We start from the raw sequence: 23045 nt of genomic DNA, 5'->3' as shown, positions 1-23045 counted from the left end.
CCCCCCCCCCTTTAGAGAGCTTCTGGCTTATTTTAATTCCAGACTTCATGTTAGTGGCAAGTGAAAACTGCAGAAGAACACACTTGCAAAAGATAGAATATGCAAGCTGCGGTCAGTTCGTTGAAACTAATAATTCCTCTGTTCTTAAAGGAATTGCTTTGTTAGGTCAGAGTAATCTAGTAAGTGCTAGTCATGTTGCCTCAGCACTTGGTTTTGGTCCCAACTTCAGGCTTCTCTTATTTAGGTTACATTGATATGTGTATTGAATCTGAACTTGAAACACAACAGCACTGTTTTCGAACAAGTTGCTTTTCTTACCTGCTTATTCCAGGTAGATGCTTGAGTTTTGAATTTTTGCTTTAAGTTATCTTCCTAATGCAAGCCTTGTGTTTAAGGAGAAAGGAGATTGTAGAAAATGTTGTTTTGGGCCAGTATCTCTTGTTAGGAGTGGCTCTGACCTCTAGCCTTAAGCTTGACTCCTAGATTTTTTTTTTCTCCCCCCCGATTTCTTTCTGTAAACTGTATGTTCTGTATATGCTATTACTAATAAGGATTGCCTACAGTGTTTGAGAACATACTTAACACATGCTAACCATGCTTCTCATCTGTGTATTCAGAGTTATCCTCCTAATTATTGTTTGGGAAATGGCAAAACCAGTGAGGCTCGTTGATTAAAAGTATTCTGGGATATTTTTGGTAATATATGCTTATATGTTGAATATGGCATTACTATATTAGTATTGGCATTCTTAATGTTCACTTTAATACCTGTTTCTGAACTTCCCTTGGTATTGGTCACAATATTAACTATACCATTACTATTTTTTTTCAGTGTTGAGGTTTCTTCAAAGGACAAAGTCAATTAGAGGTCTGTTTAACTGCTACACTATAATTTTGGAAGTGTTTGTGGAGCTGTCTGGTTAACTGGATTGCTAACACCACCCGAGTTTTAGAAACACACAGCTCCTCCAGTACATTTTTCTCTGTAAGTAGTATGTAGGGGGCAGGTATTGTGGCAGGGTGTCCCTTAAGCTGGTTTTGCCATTTGAGGAAATGTGTGTGTAACCACACCCCTAATTAAAATTAATTCAGCTTTAACCTACAAGAGCAACCTATTTTTAAGATGTACCAATTTATTTTCAAAGGAAGTTTCAAATATTTGTGTCTCAAAAAGATCTTGTTGAAAGATACACGTAATATTAGTACAATAAATTTCAGCATATTTAACTCAGCTATATCATGCTTGATTCTTTCAGCATTTTTGTGAAAGAACATGAAAATGAGACTTGGCATGAGCTGAAATTAAAAATGTGGAATGACTTGGGGAGGGGAGAATGATTTCAATGAATTTTTTGTTCTTGATATGTGAGGTAAGGCAAAGTAGCTGATACATTGCTGTATTGTTGTGTTCTAAGTATATTTGAGCAACTTTGCCTGTAAGGAGTTGATAACTCATTAAAAAGGTCAGTGTTGCCTTGTTGATGAAACTTGAAAGAACCAGCAGCAGTGGTCAGTTGAAAAGGTGGTTGGAAGTTTTGCCAGAATGGAGCCTATACAGTGGTGGGGAGAAGCAGCTTTTGCATGAAGAGATGGTAATTTAGTTGAAATAATAGTATAACTCTGTTCCTTGCAACTCTTCTCCAATATCAACAAGAAACTGTCACTACTTAAATAGACTAGGGCAAATTTATTTATTTTTTTTAACTTGTAGGTTTCTTAAGACTCTGGTGAAAACTTTATTCTCTTATACTAAGAAACACAAGTGGCTTCTGTCCTTGAGTTGGTTACTTAACCTTGCAGTTTGAGCCATCTTGCCTGGCTGTGTACTTTGTGTTGATAAACACAAGATAAGTAAATGGAATTCAGTAGCTTTGGCACTATGTGAGTTTTATGGCAACTTCTGAGTACAAGAAAAGCTTATTGGAAACTATAGGTGGAATTAGAGATTTCTAAGACCTGCCCATACATTGCTTTATTGAAGGGAGCATCTCAGTGGAAGTCATGTTCTGAACAGTAGATATGGAAGATTTGGCTCTTAGTTTATGCTTATATGTGCTTAAGACATCACACAGGTGTCAGAGATGACAAAGTGAACATGATAGGTGGTTTCTTTTGCATTCAGCGTTATTTGTATATATATCAAAATGGTGACATGCTTTACATACTCTTCTTAATATACTGATTAAAGCTGGCATTTCAGTCTAATTTGTTTCAGGAACTTGCTGTGTACCTGTGTCTGCACTGTGTTTCAGTGGGATTAAAAAACAAGCACAAATCAGAATTAAAATAATTTGATCTACTGACCTGAAAGTAGATATTTTTGTTTTTTGGTGTGCAGAACATTCACATTTTAAAAAACAAGCAGTGCTCTCAGATCAGGTTTGGTACTGGAAGATATTAGGGTCCTGTCTGGCTGCCATGAAGTAGCATTTACTGGACAAACTTCATTTACAAGTTCTTGTTGTTTCAGGACCCACAAGACTTGGCTGTTGTGAACAAGACAAGTACTGAAACATGGTGGATTACTATGAAGTTCTGGGAGTGCAAAAGCATGCCTCAGCAGAAGATATTAAAAAAGCGTATGTATCACTGGTGTATATGTATTATGTGTTTTAAGGAACAAATGTAATCACATATTCTGGATTTTTCATTTTGTTGTCAATACTAGAATGAGTAGAAATCAACTGAGGTAATACCTTCACTAACAGAAGTATTCAGTGTTCTGAAGAAAAAGCATATGCTAATTTTTATTGAACTGACAATCCTGAGTATTGTTGAAGGAAAAATGCTGTCAGTCACTGGTTCTTGATCACTGTTAAATACATTGCTGTACAAGTGTGCCTCCAAACTTGACATGGTGCAAGCAGTGACAGCTCCTTGCTCTGTCACTGATTTGCAGTAACTGCCTCCATTTGCAGAGGTGCTTTTTCAGAGTTATTATTTGACATGCTGCTTTGTTGGATACTAGCTCTTCCTTAACATGAGGTCTGGTTTCTGGGCTTAGATTTTGATGGACTGAACATCTGTAACTATTAAAAAAATACCCCACAGTTTAAATTTGAAGTACTGTTGTACAGTGTATGTGTGTAACACTTTCAAGATACACCATTTACTTTTCAACAAACAATTGGAAGGAAACATTTCTATAGTATACCTTTCTATTATTCCAAAACTGTCAATAAATTGCAGTTTCAAGTGACTTGGAAATACTATGTTTCTCCCTTTCCTTCTCCTAGCCTCCTGAACTTAATTAATCAAATTGCAGTAGTGCACAGATATTTGATTTATGTTTTTTTCTCCCTTGTTCTTTTGCAAATTTGTGTACATACTGCTTTGTCAACTCAGATGTTTGAACTGTGATCTTTTATCACTCTGTGTAAAACATTAAATCAACCTGAGTGCAAGCTTTGCTTTGCCCCTCTCAGTAGTTTTGAACACTTTGCCTAAAGTATTTCATTTGGCAATAGGAATTGTGTGCAGGTGTAGCAGTCAAAGAAGCCACAGATGTTAGGATGCTGCCACAATTTGTTATCAAAGTGCTCTTGGAGCTCTGTCATCTTTGTACTAGCAGAGTACTCTTGATGCTTCCCAGGGTTTGTTGTATTGAATAATGATGGAGCTCTAAGGAGAAGCCGTAACAGAAATGTTATGAAATGTGTTGTTTAGTCTGCCAGATGTTCATAATCAGAAACACAGGAATAATCTCAAAATAACTAAAGAACCCCAGACTTTTTTCTTTTTTTAAAGCAAGTCTGATTAGATGGTTCTTTGTGTACCTGCAGAATCCATTGGTTCTGGTTTAGATGCAAGATACAAAGTGCTGGGGAATTCTTAAATACTTTAATCTCTGTCTACTTGTTTGAAATGTGCTTATCTGTATAGCATATTCCTCCACTCCACTTCAGAGTAAAATATCCTTTCTTTTCCTTACATTTAGGTACCGAAAACTGGCGCTAAAATGGCACCCTGATAAAAATCCAGAAAACAAAGAGGAGGCAGAAAGGCAATTTAAACAGGTAGCTGAAGCCTACGAAGTTTTGTCAGATGGTAGGTATTTTAAAAGGGCTCTTGAACTGCAGATCTCTAGTCAGGATGTCAGACTGAAAATGCTGATGTGTGATGCTTTAAAGGAATATTGTAATTTGGGTTTATCATCCAACTCAACTACTTTCTTTTCAAATGAAAGGAGAGGAAAAGAAGATTGCAGATAAGACAGAGTATGCATGAATTTTGAAAAAAAATAAAATAAAATTCAGTTTCTCTCTAGATGAGTAACCAAACCCATTTCCTTCTAGAAATTGGTATCTTATGTTTGCCAGGCCCATTCTAGAAATCTAGGAAGAAATATCTATTAATACCAATATTCATTTTATCTTGTGAAGTAAGGCCCATGTTCCCATCAGTATAGGGGAATTACTGTGTTTATCCAATAAAAACCGGGCTAGATAAACACTTAAGTGTCTACTACTGTGCCTTCTGCTTCTCGTTGTTGTAATAGGAAACTAGTCTTGACAAAGCCCAAGCCTTCCTGAAAATTGAGATTTCAATTTGGGTGAATTCTATAAGTTCAGTCAACTGTAATAGTGAGGAGAGTGTTCATTTTGAACTGTTCCAGAATGGTTGCTTAGCCTGACCCATGTAGTGCAGGAATTCAGCTTGCAGGTCGCCTGTTTCTTTTTGTATGAAAAGTATCATTAACTTTAGTTAAGTGTTCTGCCAAAAGCTGTTTGAATCATAAAGTGATTTGATTATTTTCCCCTGTAATTGACTGCAGCTGTCTTTATGCTATTTCTGAAGTGTCCTTGGTTTCACCTGAGACCAGTGAGCATGGGAAAGCTATATTTAAAGCACTAGCAGCATCTAGATTACCTTTCAGAATTTGGCCTGGTTTATCAAGCTGCAGTCTTGTAACACCCTGTTTCTTTGGTTTTGATACTTAATTGATGACTTGAGAGAAGCAGAACTTAATTTATGGACAGTTCATTGTATACTTGTCTGCTAGAGTAATTTAACCTTCTTAAGCACATTTTGGAGCAAGATAAAGATAGGTTACTGGTCTAGTTGTTACACAGATCATTAAGTTCTTCAGAAACAGTGCACTGCTAGAATTTTAGAACATTTTCTAAAAACGCTGCTTGTTTTTGGATCTAGACCAAATCCTAAGTTGCTGGTGTCTTAACAATAATTTGTGCAGTAGAGGTATCTGAATCCTGAGCCCCATCATTGAGAGGTGTTTAGCTGTCCTGTAGGCTTAAATGACATTTTCTGACATCATTTCAGGCTTGAATGACGACAGATTTTGCCAGAAGAATAGTTTTGTGAGAGGTTACATAAGCAAGGTCTATTGAAATTGGGTGATTATAGAACACACTTCCCTTGTGGTTTCAAGAACATAATGTTTTTCAAGGTGGACTTCTGGGTGTTGTCAACCCCCAGGTCTTCCTCTTTCCTGATACCTTTGACAGCTTGTTTACCTTACTGCTTTGCTCGTGGTGGGTAGGTTGACCTCCTTTCTTTAAGGATTGCTTTCTTGACAAGATGTTTAGTGGAGAATACCAGTTATGTGTTTCTGTTGTTTCCAAATTCAATGTGCCTTACTGACATGTTGTACAACTTCTTGTAGCTAGAAAACGGGACATCTATGACAGATATGGAAAAGAAGGCTTAATAAATGGAGGCGGAGGTATGTTGACAACTAGCAGTTCTTCCCTTTTTTTTGTGCTGGTGGGGAGACTTTTCCTGCAGATTTCTTTATAAGATGGGAATCTGGAAATGCCTATAATAAGGCCTAAAATGTAATCTTCTGAAAATGGAAATGAATTTTTTTTTTTACAATTTTTCTAGTTGTTGTAGAAGTTATTACTGGTGTCTGGAAACAGAGAAGAGAGGATTAATTGTAAAAAGTATTGTGTATACTTAGCTTGAGTGATATCTGTAACGGAAAGAGAAGTTTTACCAAATGTGTTTATATTCTTAAATTATTCAAAAACTGTATAAGCCTGTTTTTGTTAGTAAGAACATGTGACGGTAATTTAAATTTAACTTCTTTTTGCAGGTGGAAATCATCATGATAATCCATTTGAATTTGGTTTTACATTCCGGAATCCAGAAGATGTCTTTAGGGAGTTTTTTGGTGGAAGAGACCCCTTTTCATTTGACTTCTTTGGTAAGTAATCCACTGGTTTTAGTTACTTGTATCTAAAAATTTACTCTTGCAAAACAGGCATATCTAATGCAGCTTATTAGACATAGCTCTCAAAACTGGAGGTAAATACTGGTATTTCGTATTATATTTAAAATGTTTGTTTCCTACCTGTTTCTTCTCGGTTGATTTGATAGTACGGAACAGATATGCCTGCCAATTGATGTTTTGGTAGAATGCCTGGTTTAAAAACTCGTTAAGTCATAGCTGCTATGACTCTGTAGGTCAGAAGGAACTGACATCGAACAGAAAAAGTACACACTGGAATTCCCTCTCAGGAATTTTACTGGGCAAACTTAGTTGGTTGAATTTGATCTCTTTTGATCTGTAAATATTTAATGTAGCTTTGAGAGCTTCTGTACTGGACAGGTTAACTATAACTGTTAAAACATAGCTCTCAGTGTGAATTTGTGTCATAGCAGAAATAATTTTCTTGTATCAAAGTAAGAACAGCTGTATTCCCAGTCTAGACACTCTTCCCAAATTCATGTTTTCTTGGGGGAGTAGAGCCCCTGAGGGCTCAGACTATGGCTGGGTTGGATGGGTCTCCGAGGAACCTGATCAAGTGGGAGGTGTCCCTGCCCGTGCAGGGGGGTTTGAACTATGTGATCTTTAAGGTCCCTTCCAACTCAAACCATTCTGTGATAACTGAAGTAGTTCTTGAGACCTGGTTGCTTCATTTAGTTAAAGGAAGCAATATGTAATGAAGTTGTCAATGTAATCTTTTTACTGTAGTGCTGATGATCTTTTGGCTAATGATGTTCCTTGCTTAAGTGTAATGAAGGCCTTTTCAGAGGTGCTGGAGTTCTTACTCAGTCTCTCTGTGAATATTCTACTGCATAAAATACTGACCTATAAGGCAGAACTGATCCTAAGTTCAGTATTTACTTAGGTAAAGTAAAAAGTGCTATATTGAAAATTTGAAGAAGTGTATGTGAAAATCAAGGGTCTCTTCCTATTCAGTGCCTTAATACTGATTAATACTTTTAGAGGTAATTTTTAATCTTTGCTGGCAGCATTAAGGGGCTAATTCAGCTCACATTTTAATTTTTTGTTTCCTTAGTTTGCTATTCAGGCATCATTAGTTGTTGAATGACATCTTATTGGTGGATTAGAAAAGGAGTTGAAAGACTAGCGGTTGAATTCAGTTGAACTTTAGTTCATGAATTAGATTAGCAGCTAGATGAAGAATCTGGTAGAAAATAAGCAGCAGAACTTGAGCAATTAGATCCAGTGGGAAGCACAGGCGGTTCTGCCTGAACTTAAGGGAACACTTTACTACTGTGAGGGTGATTGAGCTTTGGAGCAGTTGCCTGGAGACATTGTGGAATCTTTTGTTTGAAGACACTCAGAAGCCATCTGGACATGGTCCTGGGCAGTCCATTCTAGGTGACCCTGCTTGAGCAGAGGATTGGACTAGAAGACCTCTGAAGGTCCCTGCCAGCATCAACCATTTTGTGACTGAGTGATAGAAAACCCAGAAAAATCTGAGCTAGATGTTGGGAGGAGAGTGTTTAGCTCTTACGTTAGTTTTTAAATCTAGGATACTTTAAATAAAATAGTTGGTTCTCAATCAAGTATCTGTATAGTAAATTGTATAGGTGAGGTGTCTTCTAGCTCCCAGCAGACGGGTGTAGGCTCTGTTTTACTTGGATTGTATTTACTTCACCAGTGTTAGCAAAAGATTTAACATGCTGTATCTCAAAATGTCAGGTTAAAGCTGTCAGGTTGTGTTCTGTGTGTTAAGTAGTCATGGGCTTAAAAAGAAGCTGAGGACATACCTTTTGGGTTCCATAGAAGGAAGACTGTACAGAACTATCTAGCTTACTGCCAAAGTTACCCTGGCATATTGCAACTGCTTTTTGCCTTTCCTGTAAAGAAATAGTGATAGATTTTATGCTGTGGGAACAGTGGACCTAACAACATAACTCTGTGCTGGTGACATCAGGGCACGCTTCCAAAAACGTTTTTCCCCTGCTTAACATCCAAACTTACTTATTCAAAAGCTGGTTATCTACTTCATATGTTGATCACTGCAATTGTCAGCTTAAGATATGAGTAATGGGGCACAGGCTTCACTTCTTGCAGAGTAAGTTTCTGGCACTGTCAGTAGCATTATGGATACTCCAGTTGATGAAAGCCAATTGTTTCAAAGCTGCCTCCACTTTAAGTGGATAGTTGCAGTGTCAGTGATCAGAATCCTAAAGCCTGTCATGAGCTCTGGATTCTGAGTAAAAGCTCTTGTAATTTTTCTTGTCAACAGGCTTCAAAGTGAGCACCTCTTTTTTTTTTTGAATTTTTTTTGGCTTCAAGATTCTTAAGATATTCTCCAATATGGGAAAATGTAACTCAAAGCAGGTTTTCCACAGCTTTCCGATAACTATTATTTACAGCAATCTCTGCATTTACATGATATTTAAGGTAGTACAACATGAAAATACAGATGTTTTCGGCTGATTATAGTGCATTTAATAATGCCAAAAGCAAGGAGTAGAATTGTGTGTACAGCATTAGTATTTCTATTGGTGAACTGGAGCCCTTGTACCTTGTGCTGTGTTGAAACACTGATGGGACAGTTCTGTCCTGAAGAATAAGGGAATTTATATTCTAAAAATGAGTAGTTTTCAACTTGTTGATTAATTTTCTGTGGAACTAGTGATTTAAGGAGCTACTCAGGTTATAATTGGTTTTATAAGCAACTGAATAAGGACTGAGTTAATGCTTTCTAAAAATGCACATTGATAGAATCAAGGATGAAATTGAATAAAGACTTTGAAATGTTTGCACCTTTTACACAGTTTGAAGTGGCATGTTGTGAAGCCCACAGGATGCAGGTGGGACTCTGTATCCTGATTGCCAATGAATATGTAAACAGCAGCATTCAGATGCATAATCCCTATAAATTTACAGATGTGAAGAATTTCTGTAATTGTGCTATGAATTGAGTCTGTTAAATTTCCCTGAGGTATGTTGCACTGTTACAGTTACAGAAAATGCTCTTTATAAACAGAGAGGCATCTTTATTAATCTCTAGAAAAGAGGAGAAGGTTTGAAGACTTCTGGTGATTTTTAACTAATCAGTCCCTACAGACTTTTCAAATTAAATTTTAGAATACTGCTGCAGACAACTCTCTGCTTCCAAATGGAACAAGGTTAATGTTGTGTGCTGTGTGTTGCGCTGGAATTAACTCAGCCAGTCACATTTTAGAGTCTGATTTTCAGGCACGTTCTTTGTAAAAATAAGGATGTATGAAACATAGTACTTTTAAAAACTTTATCAGATAATATGATAGACAATTAACTCCTAACTTTTGAGACATGGACATGCATTCTTTTACAGAATGCACCTGGTTACTGCAGAATCTCCTTTTTCCTAGTGAGCTCTTTCAGTGATAGTTTTCATTCTCTTTGACATATGTATCAGGATGGTAATCCTGATAATAGGAAGAAACAAAAAGGTGGTGGTGCTTGCTGTGCAGTGCTAATCTTTGTATTGCAAATACTGCCTTGGAATGTCAAGATCTGGATAACTGGCATTTAGCACTCTGTACCGAGTGCTTCTATTCTTTCAATGTCTTTTGACATTACAACTGTTTACTCTTAATACAGGAATTAGTTTCTCATTTCAGTAAGTTTGTTCTACTTAAAATATCCTACTCAATTTAGATGTGCAGTTGCCTTGATTTTGTGTTTTTTTGTGTTCTATGCAGTTCGTGTTTTGTTTTACTCGTGTGAACTTTTAAAGGACACTCTTCTTCTGTATTTTGACAGCTGATAGGGAAAGTCTGTGTTACTACCGCTAATGGAAGTGCATTCATTAATTTGAAGATGAGTTGCTTCAAGTATTGTGAGGGACAAAAACTGGTGTGTTTTGGTGTAAGCAAAAATGCTTGACTGATTCTGGGCTGTTAAAGAATTGACTTGGTTGTGGTTTAGATGCTTTTCATGTTCTCACATCAGGAATGGGTTGTGTCTGGGAAGGGATTATCGGTGAGAAACTGTGTTGAAAGGTGGAGTGGGTATCACAGGAGCGTTACATTACCCAAAAGTAATTCAGTCGTTCAAACATCTCTTTTAGTAGTTAAGTCTTCTTGTACGGACATTGAGCTTCACCTACACATCTGGAGACATTTGTGATGGTTTAGAGGATCTGAGATGCCTGAGTAGTTCGTGTATGGGCTAGAAAATGCAACTCATGACCTACATCAGACCAGTATCCTCCAGAAGCAGAGGAAGCTTCACAGGATGTTTCAGAGCATTTCAAACAGTTTTAGATACTTGTATGTCTACTTCAATGAATCCCATAGGGAACCATGTTTTTTCTGTAGTAGAGTGTGCTAATAATGACATGGTAAGTTGCTCCAGGTAGATGCTTTCTCTAGACCTTGATGTTCAAGAGGAGTCTGTTTGCAAAGTCTGTTTACACATAGATTATAATATTGACAGTTTTGCTGTAGTTCCAAAATACTTTAGTATTCTTAGTGTACGTTTTGAGATGGTACTTTATAAATGTCTTAAATGGTTCTTAGTTTGCAAAGTAGAATTCAATACCAGATGATGTGTAAAAACCCATATATCTTCTGAGCTTCCCTTGGGAATTCTGGTTACCTGGTTTAAGGAGTATTTAAGAATCTGTACTCCTCGAAACAAAAGGTAAAATAAAACTTAACACCTTTATATGGCTAGGTACCCATGCCCATGAATATTTGTCATGGAGAATGTTAGCTAGCTAGTTATGTGGTATGTAGTTTGGTTCCATCAAACAACAACAGAATTACTACAGATTTATTAATATCAATTGCATAAAATGAAGTATGAGCATTCTGGAAAAGTATAGTAAGTTACTTTAAGCATCCAGGCTAAAGAGTCTGTTTTACATGATCGGTGTTTTAGGATGTTGTTTAGGAATGGGATACTTTCATCAACCTTTTTGTCTCAAGGATAGAAAAGTATTTTGCTCGGACAAAAGGTTTGCATAAGAGTCAGATCACAGTTTTAATCCACATGCAATGAAAATTCTGATAATTACGATGTTTAGGAGTTCCAATGCAAAATGTATTTGTTAGTTAGGTGGGTTCTTAAAACTGAAATAGAGATGGCTTTCAAAAAGTCATCTTTCGCAACATGATCCTCTTTGTAATTAATCTTTTTGTTGCAGCTTTTAGTGTCCTGTAAGTGCTCAGAGATTTGCATGTGCTTTGGTATGCATATGCATAGTTGTATTTCATAAGCACCAGTCTTAGATCTTAATTATCCACTGAATGGTCCAAATCTCACTGCTATGAATTTTTCAGAAATAACTTGATGGGTTTGAAGGTTTTTGAAACACAAGAATTGTCTGATCAGACAGCATTATCAACCAGGAATAGGTAATGCTGTAGGTTCATGGGTAGCTAAACTAATGTATAGCTTCTGCTGCTGGAAGGGAGAGAGCTTTGCTCCAAATTCTCACGTCTGTCTAATGTCCCATTAGACACATTGAGAAGCTGTTTGGTAGCACGCTGGCCAAAGAGGAAGTTTGTCTGGGCATCCCATGTCAATTCAGGTTGTTAGTCCTTAAGAAAGTAGTTTTGTCCTGTTTTATTTTCTTCGATGGCTAGCTGATTAAATGGGTCAGAGTACAAATGCTGAACATAGCACAAGGAGAGCATGTCATACAGTGGTAGTGGAGGATTCCTCCATTTTTAAGGTATGCCTGAACATTTGGGCATTAGTTTGATAAATATGAAGTGGTGATTAGAGTTGGACTAACTGGACTCTAGTGTCTGTGATTACGGTGTAGATGGCATTCAAAGTTAATGTTTTAAGTCTCCTTTTTCTAGAAAATTACTAATACCAGAATCTCTGCTGTATGTCATTAGAAAGGCTTTCAAGTGCTTCTGCTGGGAAACTTTGTTAGATAAGTGAGGCAAGCATCTGTTTGACATCTAATTTGTGGAAGTGAGCAATTATAAAAAGACATGCTGAAACTCTTGAGGCAGGTGAATCAGTAGTGCTTGCAAGATTGTCTTAGTGTCTCTTCGAAGTAAGTGGCGTTAGCAGTATGCTTATTTTGCTTTTAAGGAAGAAAATATTCCTCTACAAAAGTGCTTACAGGTTTCTGTGGTATGTCCACTTCTGATGGTATGGGTTTTTTTTGTGCCTGGGTACACTCCAGAGCTTTAGCCTGCGGTTCTGTGTGTATTTACTGCAAATTTGCATCTTTAAACTTTTTTTCTAATAGAAGGCAAGATAGAAACACCCAATCCAAGAATTCTGTTTTATTGGATGTATCATATTTATAGCTCTTTAGGTAGACACGTTATTCAGACCTGTATTTCAGACTATTTTCTGGCATGATCTGTAAAGTGTGCTTCTGATACAATGAAATGATGTCGGGCAAGCAGCCTGTGCTGCCTTTGCTTATGGAAACAATGCAGACCGATCCCCAGTGCTGTTGAGTCTGGCTGCCTCCTCTCACAGGGGCTGAGCAGCCTTGCAGCATTATTCTCTACAGTGTGCTGCAGCTGTGTCATCCTTGAGCACCTGCAGTATAGATGTTTTTCAGGTTTTCCTTGGTGTTCTGACAGGCAATAGCATGGCCCACATTTCAAAGAATAAAGGACAGAAAGTTCACTGGTTTGGGAAGTAGTCCAGCGAGTGGTGACTGAGCAGGGATCCTGTTTTTACAGGGTAATGTTCTGTTGCTTACTATCCCTGTAGGATGATCAGCATTTCCAGCTGTGCATGGGTGTGAGGTTTGCTGACAGTGCACAGCACTTGATTTTCTGGAGGTGAATGATGGCATTGCAGTGGAATGTGCTCAATGCTTTCATCAATGCTCAATGCATCAACAATTCCTTGTTCCATGGTTGAAAGCACCTTCCTGCACTGTTTATGAGCCATGGATGCTTCTTCCTACTGTCCTCCTTGTAATCAGCACAGTTGTTTTTACAGTCACACTGTGAACTTTAGCAAAGAACTGATGTGACTGAATTTCTTTCATCTGGAGATGCCTTTTTCAGCTGATCAGTACCTGGTCTGGTTCCCCAGGCACCTGCCAGGGTTTAAGCGTCAAGGTAGAAGTGACTGCCGTAGGAAATGTGGCACTTCTAGTTCTTAATGTATTGTGATTTCAGCTAGAGGCTTAGATTGAGTTAATGAATTTCATTAAGTTTTAACTGAATTGTGGACTGCTTCAAATGCAGATACTCTGTTTTTTGCCTCCTTTCCTCCCTTCCCTTATTGTGTGATGCTTTCCTGCCTGTTTTCTTCCGTATACACCAATCTTGCCAATACTGAATATGCTTGTGAATGCAACAGAAAGCTAACAATACAAACGCTTAGTGTTTTCTTTTGGATCACTGAATTAATGCAACTTGTCATTTGGTTTCAGGATCACAAGGCAGGAAAGGAGAGTAATCACATCTTTTAAGTAGTGTTCTGCAATTGGCTTACACTGCTGAAAGGGAGGAAATCCTGTTTCTGCGTTGCAGCTGAGATCTCTGGAGGGTGGGGGAGGAGATCATGACCTACCTTATTTTGGGCTGCTGCATGATACTATTATAGTTGTTGTTATTTGACTTCTTTAGAGGTTAAATTCTTTTCCTGTGATTACAGAAAAACAAGGTAGGATTCTATGGTTTGCAGTGATCAGGTTTAATGTTTACCCAGGGCAACAAGATAGTTACATCTGAATTAGTAAAGGTTTTCCTAAATAAAGTAAATTCTTTTGGAAATGTTATCTCTCATGTAATTATTTTCACAAGAGTTTGTTGGTCTACAGTCTTTTGTGTTGCTGGGGCTTTTGTGTTCCAATCTTCTTATTAACTTCTTGCATTCTGTAACTGCAGTCTTCCTACCCAGTAACAGTAAGCCCTGAAGTCCAACATTTTGTCTCTTTTTTTGGTATCAGGCTGCTATGAGTTCTTCATGTTGTCTGCTGTTGTTGACAGGATAGAAGTCTCACTGGCTTTCTTGAAATTTCTCACCTTTTGTTCTTTCACAGTGCTGTAAAAGCAGCCAAGACCAAAAGTTCTGTTTCAGAAGTGTATTCCAACATTTTTGTTGAAACTGATACTCTGTCCTCTCATACGCTTCTGGTAGTACCCCGATTAGAATAAACCGAATTTATCTCCGAACAGTATTTAGTATTTTTTCTGTTTTCTGAAACTGTTATTTAGTGTGTATGTATAATATTTTCCTTTTTAGAAAGGCCTTGTGGTTTGTTGTTTTTTACTGCGTAAGTTTAGATTTGTTAGACTTCTAACATTCAGTAAGAAAATTGTGGGTTGTAAGCACCAAAATGACCATCATAAGAAGATGAATTAAAGAACCCCAGTAACTTGGTGTTGTGATATTAATTGTATTTGAACTGTTTGGAAAAAGCCATCTATGTGAAAAGGTTATAATGCTTGGAAAGGTTCTGCTAAATCACAAAAATAGACCTACCAGGCTGAAGTGTTACTCTTTTCATGAGTGGTATTACTAATCATGCTGATTTAGGGATAAAAAGCATAAGCAGGGTGTGAGGGGCATTTGGTGGTGGATACAACAAATGACAATGCAGAAGCCTCCCTCTGCCTTCTCTCCTCAAATGTTTTTGGCCTTTTTTTTTCTTTACTGCATGCTGCACCTGGATGGCTCTCAGGAGAGTAAGAAATACTCAGGAAAGTCCTACCCATTTTCCTGTCTCTACATAATCCCATCTTGCTGAGCATTCTGCTCATTGCAGAAGAGTGGTCCAAGTATCTTGCTTAGTGGAGAGAGTTACTGGAAGAGCACTGGAGAATTACTAGCAGGGCTGCTAATAGAAATCACTGGAGGCTGTAACATTTGCTTATACAGAGTGCTTAACTCTTTGGTGTGTATGGTTGCTAAAGGCTAATAGGGCATGGCCAAGTCTCCATTAAGTTTTTCTGTTGGCTAGTAGGCAATAATCCTTTTAGAAGTGGAGTTGGTAGCAGGGGTGTCTGAGAGATTAATTTCTGCTGCTGTGCTGAGGAGAAGAGATTCACTTGTGGAATAGGCTGATTGATACACTGTGGGGGATTAAAAACCTCAAAAGCTTACATGGTAGGTTGTTTTGTTTTTATTCGAACTCCAGGTAACAGGAAAAATGGGACTATAAATAGAAAGCTTAACAGTGGGAGTAATATAATATAGATCATTTGTACACGTGAGTGAATGACCTTCATAACTAACTTATGAGTCACTCTGGCAAGAATAAATTGGACTACAAAACAATTAACTGCAGTGGTTTTACTTGCTAGATGATATGCTAAAAGCAACCCTTTTAAAAAAGGGTACTTGTTTTGGAAATAGTAATTTTGCTGCTAAGTTCCCATATTTCCATGCTTAAGTGTTGGTTTAATTTTGGTTCTAAAAGTAATAACAAGTCACCTTTATGTTGAAGAAAATTTGCTCTACATTAAAAAAAAGGCACAAAACAAAGAAAATACCCGAGGAAGAAAGAAAATCTTATCACTTGGTTGTCTAGTGTATGTAAGACAAAAGTTCAGTCTTGCTTTGTTGTATTCAATAACTGTGGCAGCAAGGGGAATGATAGAGTATGCCTGGACCTCAGTGGCTGCCTCTGTTCAGCATAAATACATTGTGATGTTTTTCTTAAGTAATTGCACATAAACCAGATGGTAACTAATATCTTTTTATTATCAGATCGATTGCTTTAGTATTATCACTGTTGCATTAACTTGGTGATTTATCATCAGCTTGGGTTTTTGTGGTGGTACCAGAGGTAAAATAAACACAGTATTTCTGACCTTCACTTTTGTCAATTTTTAGTTCTGAACAGTCATGCAGTTTTAGGAGTCCCTCCTGGCTTTCATAGTGCTGTTGCTGCTATCACCACTTTCTGCATTTTTCAGCAAGAGTTTATTGTGAACAGTGTTTCAGAGTTTTAATACTGAGTTCCCACTTGTAAAACTTTATATAATTGTTGGTACTGTGCAACACTCAATCTGGGGGAGTTGTGATTGGTGGAGGGAGTAATTAAATTCCTGGACTGTTCTAATTTTAATGCAAGTATTGTGTTTATTGAGCATCTGTTACATTATTGCAATTTTATATGTTGTTGTATGTTTTAAGAGTACTAGTAAAAAGCAGGTTTTTGATAACTGTAGTTATAATTTTTGATGAAAATGTGATAAATAAGAATTGTTTGTTCCCTTCCCTCTCTTTTTTTTTTTAAAAAAAGAGACTATTGTCTTCCTGATGCTGGTGAAACAGTAGCTTTTCTGAATGACATAACAGTTGTACTTGAATTTGAAATAGCATTTAGCCATGACCTCCTTTGTTCTCTATTTCTCCCCTCTTCTTGCTGTTTGATGGGAACCAAAATACCTCTTTGGGAAACTTGGTAAACCTCCATACTTTGCTGCCTAAACATGCATCAGAATACATGTTTGAAGTACCTCATGTGGCAAGTGCTAAAATAAACACTTTGAACTCTTTAAGATTATGAGTCATCAATCCCTGGCTGCTGTTTTTATATTTCAATAATGGATATAACCTATCTGGAAGTCACTTTTCAGAGACCTCATCATGGTGATCCATAATAAATCTTGACTAGCTAGAAAGTTCAGATACGCATGTGTAATATTTTAAGATTTGTTAAATTAAAATTCTGAGAGTTTAATCTGTAGTGCTACTCTGTTCTACACCTAAGAAGGCCTTAGTCCAGCAACAGGATTTGCCTTACGGTAATTTTGTGTGTAGAGATCATGATTACACATCTGAAGAGTGTTAAATCTGTCAAATACTAATTCAGTGGCAGGTCAGCTTCAAATCAATACGGATTTCGTTTTTTAACATACCTGTTTTGCTACATGAGCATGTGGTGGAAATAATACTATTTCTCTAGCTCATCATTTCTATTATACTGAAAAATGTAGGAGCATTTACCTTAGGTTTAGTGGGTTTTAATATTAAATGGCTGAAATGAGGTAATCAACTACTTTTTGTAATATTATTTGTATGCAGTTGTCCAAAAGTGAGATAGAATTTAGTCCAGAAGGAGCATAGGAATTCTCTTTTTGGTGGACTGTTCAGTAGCATACAGTATTTCAAAGGAAGTATTTTATCTGTAACAGGAAGTCTTTTTTTAATGAAGAAACTTAATTATTTGATATAGAATCTCTCAGTAATATTGACCTCTTAAATGATGTCTTCTGTTTTGTAGAAGACCCTTTTGAAGACTTCTTCGGGAACAGGCGGGGTCCAAGGGGGAGCAGAAGCAGAGGTGGTGGATCATTTTTCTCTGCCTTTGGTGGATTCCCTGCTTTTGGAAGTGGTTTTTCTTCATTTGACACGGGTAAATATCACAACATTTGATAAAGAATGGAATTGTAGTTCACAAAGAATCTCAATATAATATACACTTTTTAAAAAGTTACCTTAATTCAGGAAATTCTGAAGCTGCCTTTTTAGAATAAAGCTGCTCTGTGTGAAGTCTGAATGTAAATAAAGCTGTAGTTAAAATACTTGGTCTACCTGGGAAGTTCATGAAAAGTAAATGACTTCTAAGAGGCAAAACTTTGTGCTTTTAATTTTGATGCTACAGTTCCTTTGTAGCTTGAGAATTGTTTTTGTTCTGGTTGCTTCTAGGTGTTGGGGGTGTGATAGCTTTTATTTAAGGCTCTGAAAACACACTGGAAAAACGTGTGCCCATGGTACTGCTTAGAATCTGTTGTGGGGTAGGCAATTTGACAGCTGATGTCAGTATCTCAGAGTTTGCTGAGAGTTGCTGGCAGTCAGCATCCTTTCAAATGTTAAGATGTTTGCATGTTGGTGATACAAAACTTGTTCCATCTGCTAACTAAGGGCATCCCAACATCTACATTAAAGCAAAAAATCAGATTAATTAAAGTCGCTAACTTTACCTTGAGTGATACAGTGGTTGAGTTCAGCAGACAGGTTTGAAAACCTTTTCTTCAGGGGACAAGATGACAAATGGTTTTTTGACAATGCTCTGCATTTCAAATATGAACTGTGTGTCTATATGGGAGAGTGGATGGGGCAGGAGCCATGGTTTTATTCGCACGTTAGTGTTCTATACCATCTAGTCACTCATGTTGATGCAACCAACTAAGGGTATCCTGAAGCTGAGATGTAGTCTTAGTGGATGATAAATGTAGATCATATGGCCATGCAGAAATACATTTTTAGTCAAATACCTTCTTTTCTAATAGGTTTTACTTCATTTGGCTCGTTGGGACATGGAGGCCTTACTTCGTTCTCCTCTACGTCATTTGGTGGCAGTGGGATGGGTAACTTCAAATCAGTATCAACCTCAACTAAAATAGTTAATGGCAGAAAAATTACTACAAAGAGGTAAGTGATATAACTGTATTTGTATGTAAAGGCATGCATAACTATAAATATATGCATATAAATAATCTATTCATACACATAAATATAGTGATGCATGTATGTACCTGTACTTTTGTGGTCATCTCATTACTTGAGTTTCTCTGGTTAAAAAAAATTTGAAGTTTTTTTGGGTTCTCTACCTTAGCATTGCTCAGTTACTTAAAGCTGTAGCATGTGAAAATGGGGAAGATGGTGTTCTTGTCTAAGTTCTTGACAGTCAAGGATGGTTTAGATGTGTAGGACATGTTTTCAGAACTGCCGTGATGAAAAATTGAGGTTGCAACTTGTTTGCTGTTTAAAATGGACCTACCAATGGAGTCCTTCCAGGCCTTCAAAATCTCTGGTATTGGTGATGCCTCTTTTATTATGGTCCTTGACTGTGGTCTGCCAGGTCAGCTTGAGATTCTGGAGGGGAAAAAAAATGTACTTGGTTTCTCTTGATTGTGAAGCTTTTAGCTGGGGTTTAACTACCAGTTAAATATGTCCTTTAAATTATGTCCTTAATTTTTGTAGACATTATGAAACATGAAACAGTTTTCTCTAACATCTGCTCTAGTTTGCTTTCCTAGGCAGTGTTTGAGTGAAGCTTTTGTGTAAAAAGGAATTTTATCTGTTAAATGAAGTAAGCAACTGAAGCCTGCTGTGGAGGAAACTTCCTGCTTATTGGGAAGTGAATTTTCAAGTACTATACACAGTGCATCTTCTCACTATTTCGTGCTTGTGATGGGGAAATCACTGCTTTTGGAAATGTAGATATTTGCTGTAGAGTAACCTACATGAGATATTATTATTAATAAGTTAATATACAGAATAATATAGTTAGTATAGTTAAATGTCATTTCAGTACAAATAAATCTATAGAAAAGCAAGGAAGAACCAACGTTTTTGGGTAAATTGTGCCCCATAGTTCAAAGTGCAAGGTTTTTTCTGTGTCCTGTTGTACTGGAAAGATCCTGTCAGTTTGGCAACATAAATGCAGCTGTTGTCATCATGCACTGGTGCAGTCATGATATTTTTCTGTGAATGTATTCTAGAAAAATTTGAAATCTACCCACTTTTGAGGGAATTGCACCAGGTGAGAGAGCAAAAGAGAAGACACCATGTTTGTTTTAACATTAAAAGTAGGGTAATTTTCTGTTACTATTTAGAAGGGGAGGGTGGGGGGATGTTACGCCACATCTAGGGAAACACTGTCTCGGAGAAGTCCTATTACTTTGTAGAATGTCTGCCTACAAGGTATCTAAGACTACAGAAGATTGATACCCAATGAAAATCTGAGTAATACTTTGCTTCAGGCAAGGAACTGTTTCCTCAGTTTTTAATATGGGTGTATTCCCTTCAGTAAGTCTGATCTCCATCATCCATGTGGTTTTTCATTTGAATCATGAGGGACAAATTCCCAGATAGCTTAAAATTTAGGCATGATTTAATGTTCTAAAATAATGTAAACATTCCTTGTTTTCCCATTTCTAAAACAAGCAAACAAAAAAACCCAAACACACAGAGCTCTTCAATAATTTTGTCTTCCAGTCAGGGATGCTTAAATTTTGCAACATAAGTGCTGGTCATAAACTTGGTGTACATTAAGTCTCAAAATGAATTGCTCTGATAAAATCAAAAGTGGATTGAAGACTGTCTTGCATACCTTACATTATGGAAAATTGTGATTGGATCTAGAATATTATGCACTTAACAAATGGATAGGTACTGAATGTAACATCAAGATTGTATAGTTGATCTGTCAAAAGATATTTGGTTCTAGATAAGAGTGTGTAGTGTCAGTACAACTGTGACAATGTATGAGGTGACAGCTGTAACTCTGAATCCTACAAACTGGAGGATTCAAACTTCCAGAAAGCAGTTTTCCTGCTATAAATAAGCAGTATCAGTGGGGGGGATGCAGATGGTTACTAGGTATATCTTCTGTGCTGTTAAATACAAAAGCTTACCAACTGAAGTGGCATTAAGCAGGCTGCATTATAGTTATCTGTCTGAAAACCTAGGTCTGATGTGTGTTCTCAAACTGCTTGCAGTGCATTACAAAGGCTGACTGTGTTCTTGTCCTACAGAATTGTTGAGAATGGGCAAGAGAGAGTAGAAGTTGAAGAAGATGGCCAGTTAAGGTCGCTAACAATAAATGGTAAGGAGCAGCTGCTACGCTTGGATAACAAGTAATTCAACGCACGCATTTAACAGAAATTTTAAGCTATAACAGCCACCATTTGAGGATTGACAGGAACATTTTTTGAAGATTTCAAACGAACTCAACTTTCTGTATATCCGTACTTAATCTTAAGTAGTATAAATAGCTCACCGAAGCTCGTATTTGTCATAGACTTTTGAGTTAATTGTTGGGACCACATCAATTGGACCATTTTTTGTCCTTAAAATTGTTGTAAATTTCTGTATGCACTTTTCTTTTTATTATATATGATCAAGGTGAACCATGATCCTTCAGTAGTGCTAGGGCAAGATGTACACTAACACTAGCATGAATCTTGCTTTTTACAATTTGTTTGAAATGTGAGCCAATTAGTAGTTTAAGTCTGCTGTGAAGTTAACATTTCCAGGATAACCTTTTTAATAATTTCAACTTCTTTTTTTTTAATGTTTAGTAGTGAACAATGTTAATACATTTCTGGTAATGCATTTCTGGTTTAAATAAATTAAGGATGTTTTCTAGTTGTGCATGAATGCAGACATCTTAGTAAGTTTTGACAAATGTTTAAATGTGTATTGTAAGCAAAAGGTAAACAAAAGTGAAGCCAGTGAGCTGGGTCTTTTGTCATTTGCTACAAAAAAAAAAATTCAAAATGAATAAATGCTGATGTTTGTGGTGCATTCTTTCATGAATGGCATTTGTAACCTTGTGTCTGTGTGTGATTTGGGCAACTTGGGAAAACAGTGTGCTTTTTTTTCTACCACCTTTTTCTTAAGTCTTAAGGATGAGGGCCTTTTTTCTTGGCAGATGTTTTCTTCAATGTGACTGAAAACATATTTAATTTCTTTTCTAAATCTGTATCTGATCACCTATTTTTAAAAAGCATTCAGAGGCTGACTCTATAACTCCATCTTTTGCCCTAATGCATAAATTTCTTGTCTAGGCCTGAAGCAACTCCCTCTGTTTAAAAGTAAAATTGTTCTGAAGCTGTAAATTTCCAAAATTAATCCAAATTAATTCTCTGTAGAGAACATAAATATACAGGAAGACATTTAATAATTTTAAATTTCTGAACGATAAGATTTTTTGCTTGTTTTGGGAAGTAACATAATTACTTTGGAGAAGATTAGTACAAAATTATTAGGGGTAAAATATATCTTATTTTTACTCCTCAACCAAAAATGAAAAGATAGATTAATGCCTTTTGTTAAATTAATGGAGCGAAGCATTAATTTGTAGCTAAGACTGGATTTTCAAAGTTTAGTGGGAGATGACTTGATTTCTCTATGTCATAGAGAAAGCATGCAAATAAGTATTGGCATATGTTAACACCTGCCAGGCTCTGGGTAGTTTAATGCATAAATCATGGGTGTGCAGCTTTTCTCTGCTTTGAACATCTGGCCTTCTTTAGGGTGGCTTAGTGTTTAAAAAAAAAAGCATGGTGTTTTCAAATGATCACTTAATGCCTTCTTGCTGAACACCATCTGCTTTGTGCTAACAAATAGGTTGTTAAAAAAAATAAATAAATTTGCTTTTGTTCATTATGCAGGAAAACCAAGTCAACTTAACCCAAACCAACAATCTTAACAAACTGCTATGCAGCAAAACTAGTATATCTTAAATTTGTCCCTCTACCATTAATGCTAATTTCATAGAACCAAACAAAATAACAGGTAAAAGAAGAAATAAAGATGTACTTTGGTTTGGGGACTACAGAAGTTATGTACCTTTCTGAGTACTTTGCAGAGTTCTTGTTACTTCAGTGTTGTTTTTGGTGTAGAAGCACAAACTCAGTTTAGAACTAAGCTGTTTTCTTGATGATACTGGTTTTTCCTTCCCCATGTGTGTTCCTTCCTGATCTGAATAACTGAACAGACAATTTATTTCAAAATCTGGCTTTGTTGTGATTTTTTGAGTTATTAAAAATGTTAATTTATATTTATAGGACACAGTGTGCTCCTTTATGTTATGTAAACTGTAAAAAGTGCTTCAAAATTGGTTAACCAACTCAAATAAAATTAGGACAATCTGGACCTGAGTTTGAATTCCTTCCTGTGGTTACCCATAGGTTTTATCTTTAGCTGCCAAACTTCATGTTCTATTTTAGTCCTAGGTAATCTTCTTTAGCATTTAAATTACCTGGCTCAGGTTAAGAACACAATGATGATAGCATTGCTGCTAGTGACAAATCTGTACCCAACCTGCTTGCCTTAGATCATCTTACCCAGAAAAGTGTGGTCTTACAGTATTAGATACAAGCCATTTGGTCCAAGATTCTACAATGAAATCTCTAAACACTGTAAATTTGCTGAA

The 23045-nt window shown here is 36.8% G+C and overlaps 1 protein-coding gene across 1 annotated transcript; it reads left to right on the top strand.

Moving 5' to 3' along the window:
• Window positions 1-2486: 2486 nt before the first annotated feature.
• On the top strand, window positions 2487-21412 carry DNAJB6 (DnaJ (Hsp40) homolog, subfamily B, member 6). The gene is made up of 7 exons (XM_010007007.1): window positions 2487-2579; window positions 3938-4047; window positions 5624-5683; window positions 6056-6166; window positions 17382-17513; window positions 18391-18532; window positions 20641-21412. Exons 1-7 carry the CDS (start codon window positions 2515-2517, stop codon window positions 20744-20746), a joined length of 726 nt encoding a protein of 241 aa, XP_010005309.1. The 5' UTR covers window positions 2487-2514; the 3' UTR covers window positions 20747-21412.
• The last annotated feature ends 1633 nt before the right edge of the window (window positions 21413-23045 follow it).

This window comes from Chaetura pelagica, unplaced genomic scaffold (assembly GCF_000747805.2).
Source record: "Chaetura pelagica isolate M959 unplaced genomic scaffold, ChaPel_1.0 scaffold17, whole genome shotgun sequence".
Classification (NCBI taxonomy): domain Eukaryota; kingdom Metazoa; phylum Chordata; class Aves; order Apodiformes; family Apodidae; genus Chaetura; species Chaetura pelagica.
The sequence above is the reverse complement of the archived record's forward strand: the minus strand, read 5'-3'. Positions and strand labels throughout refer to the sequence as shown.

Bases quoted from the DNA above. Each gene is read 5' to 3' on its own strand.
- DNAJB6 (XM_010007007.1), top strand. From the start codon at position 2,515: ATGGTGGATTACTATGAAGTTCTGGGAGTGCAAAAGCATGCCTCAGCA. The intron at 5,684-6,055 runs GTATGTTGACAA...TTCTTTTTGCAG, and splicing joins CTTAATAAATGGAGGCGGAG to GTGGAAATCATCATGATAAT. The intron at 6,167-17,381 runs GTAAGTAATCCA...TCTGTTTTGTAG, and splicing joins CTTTTCATTTGACTTCTTTG to AAGACCCTTTTGAAGACTTC.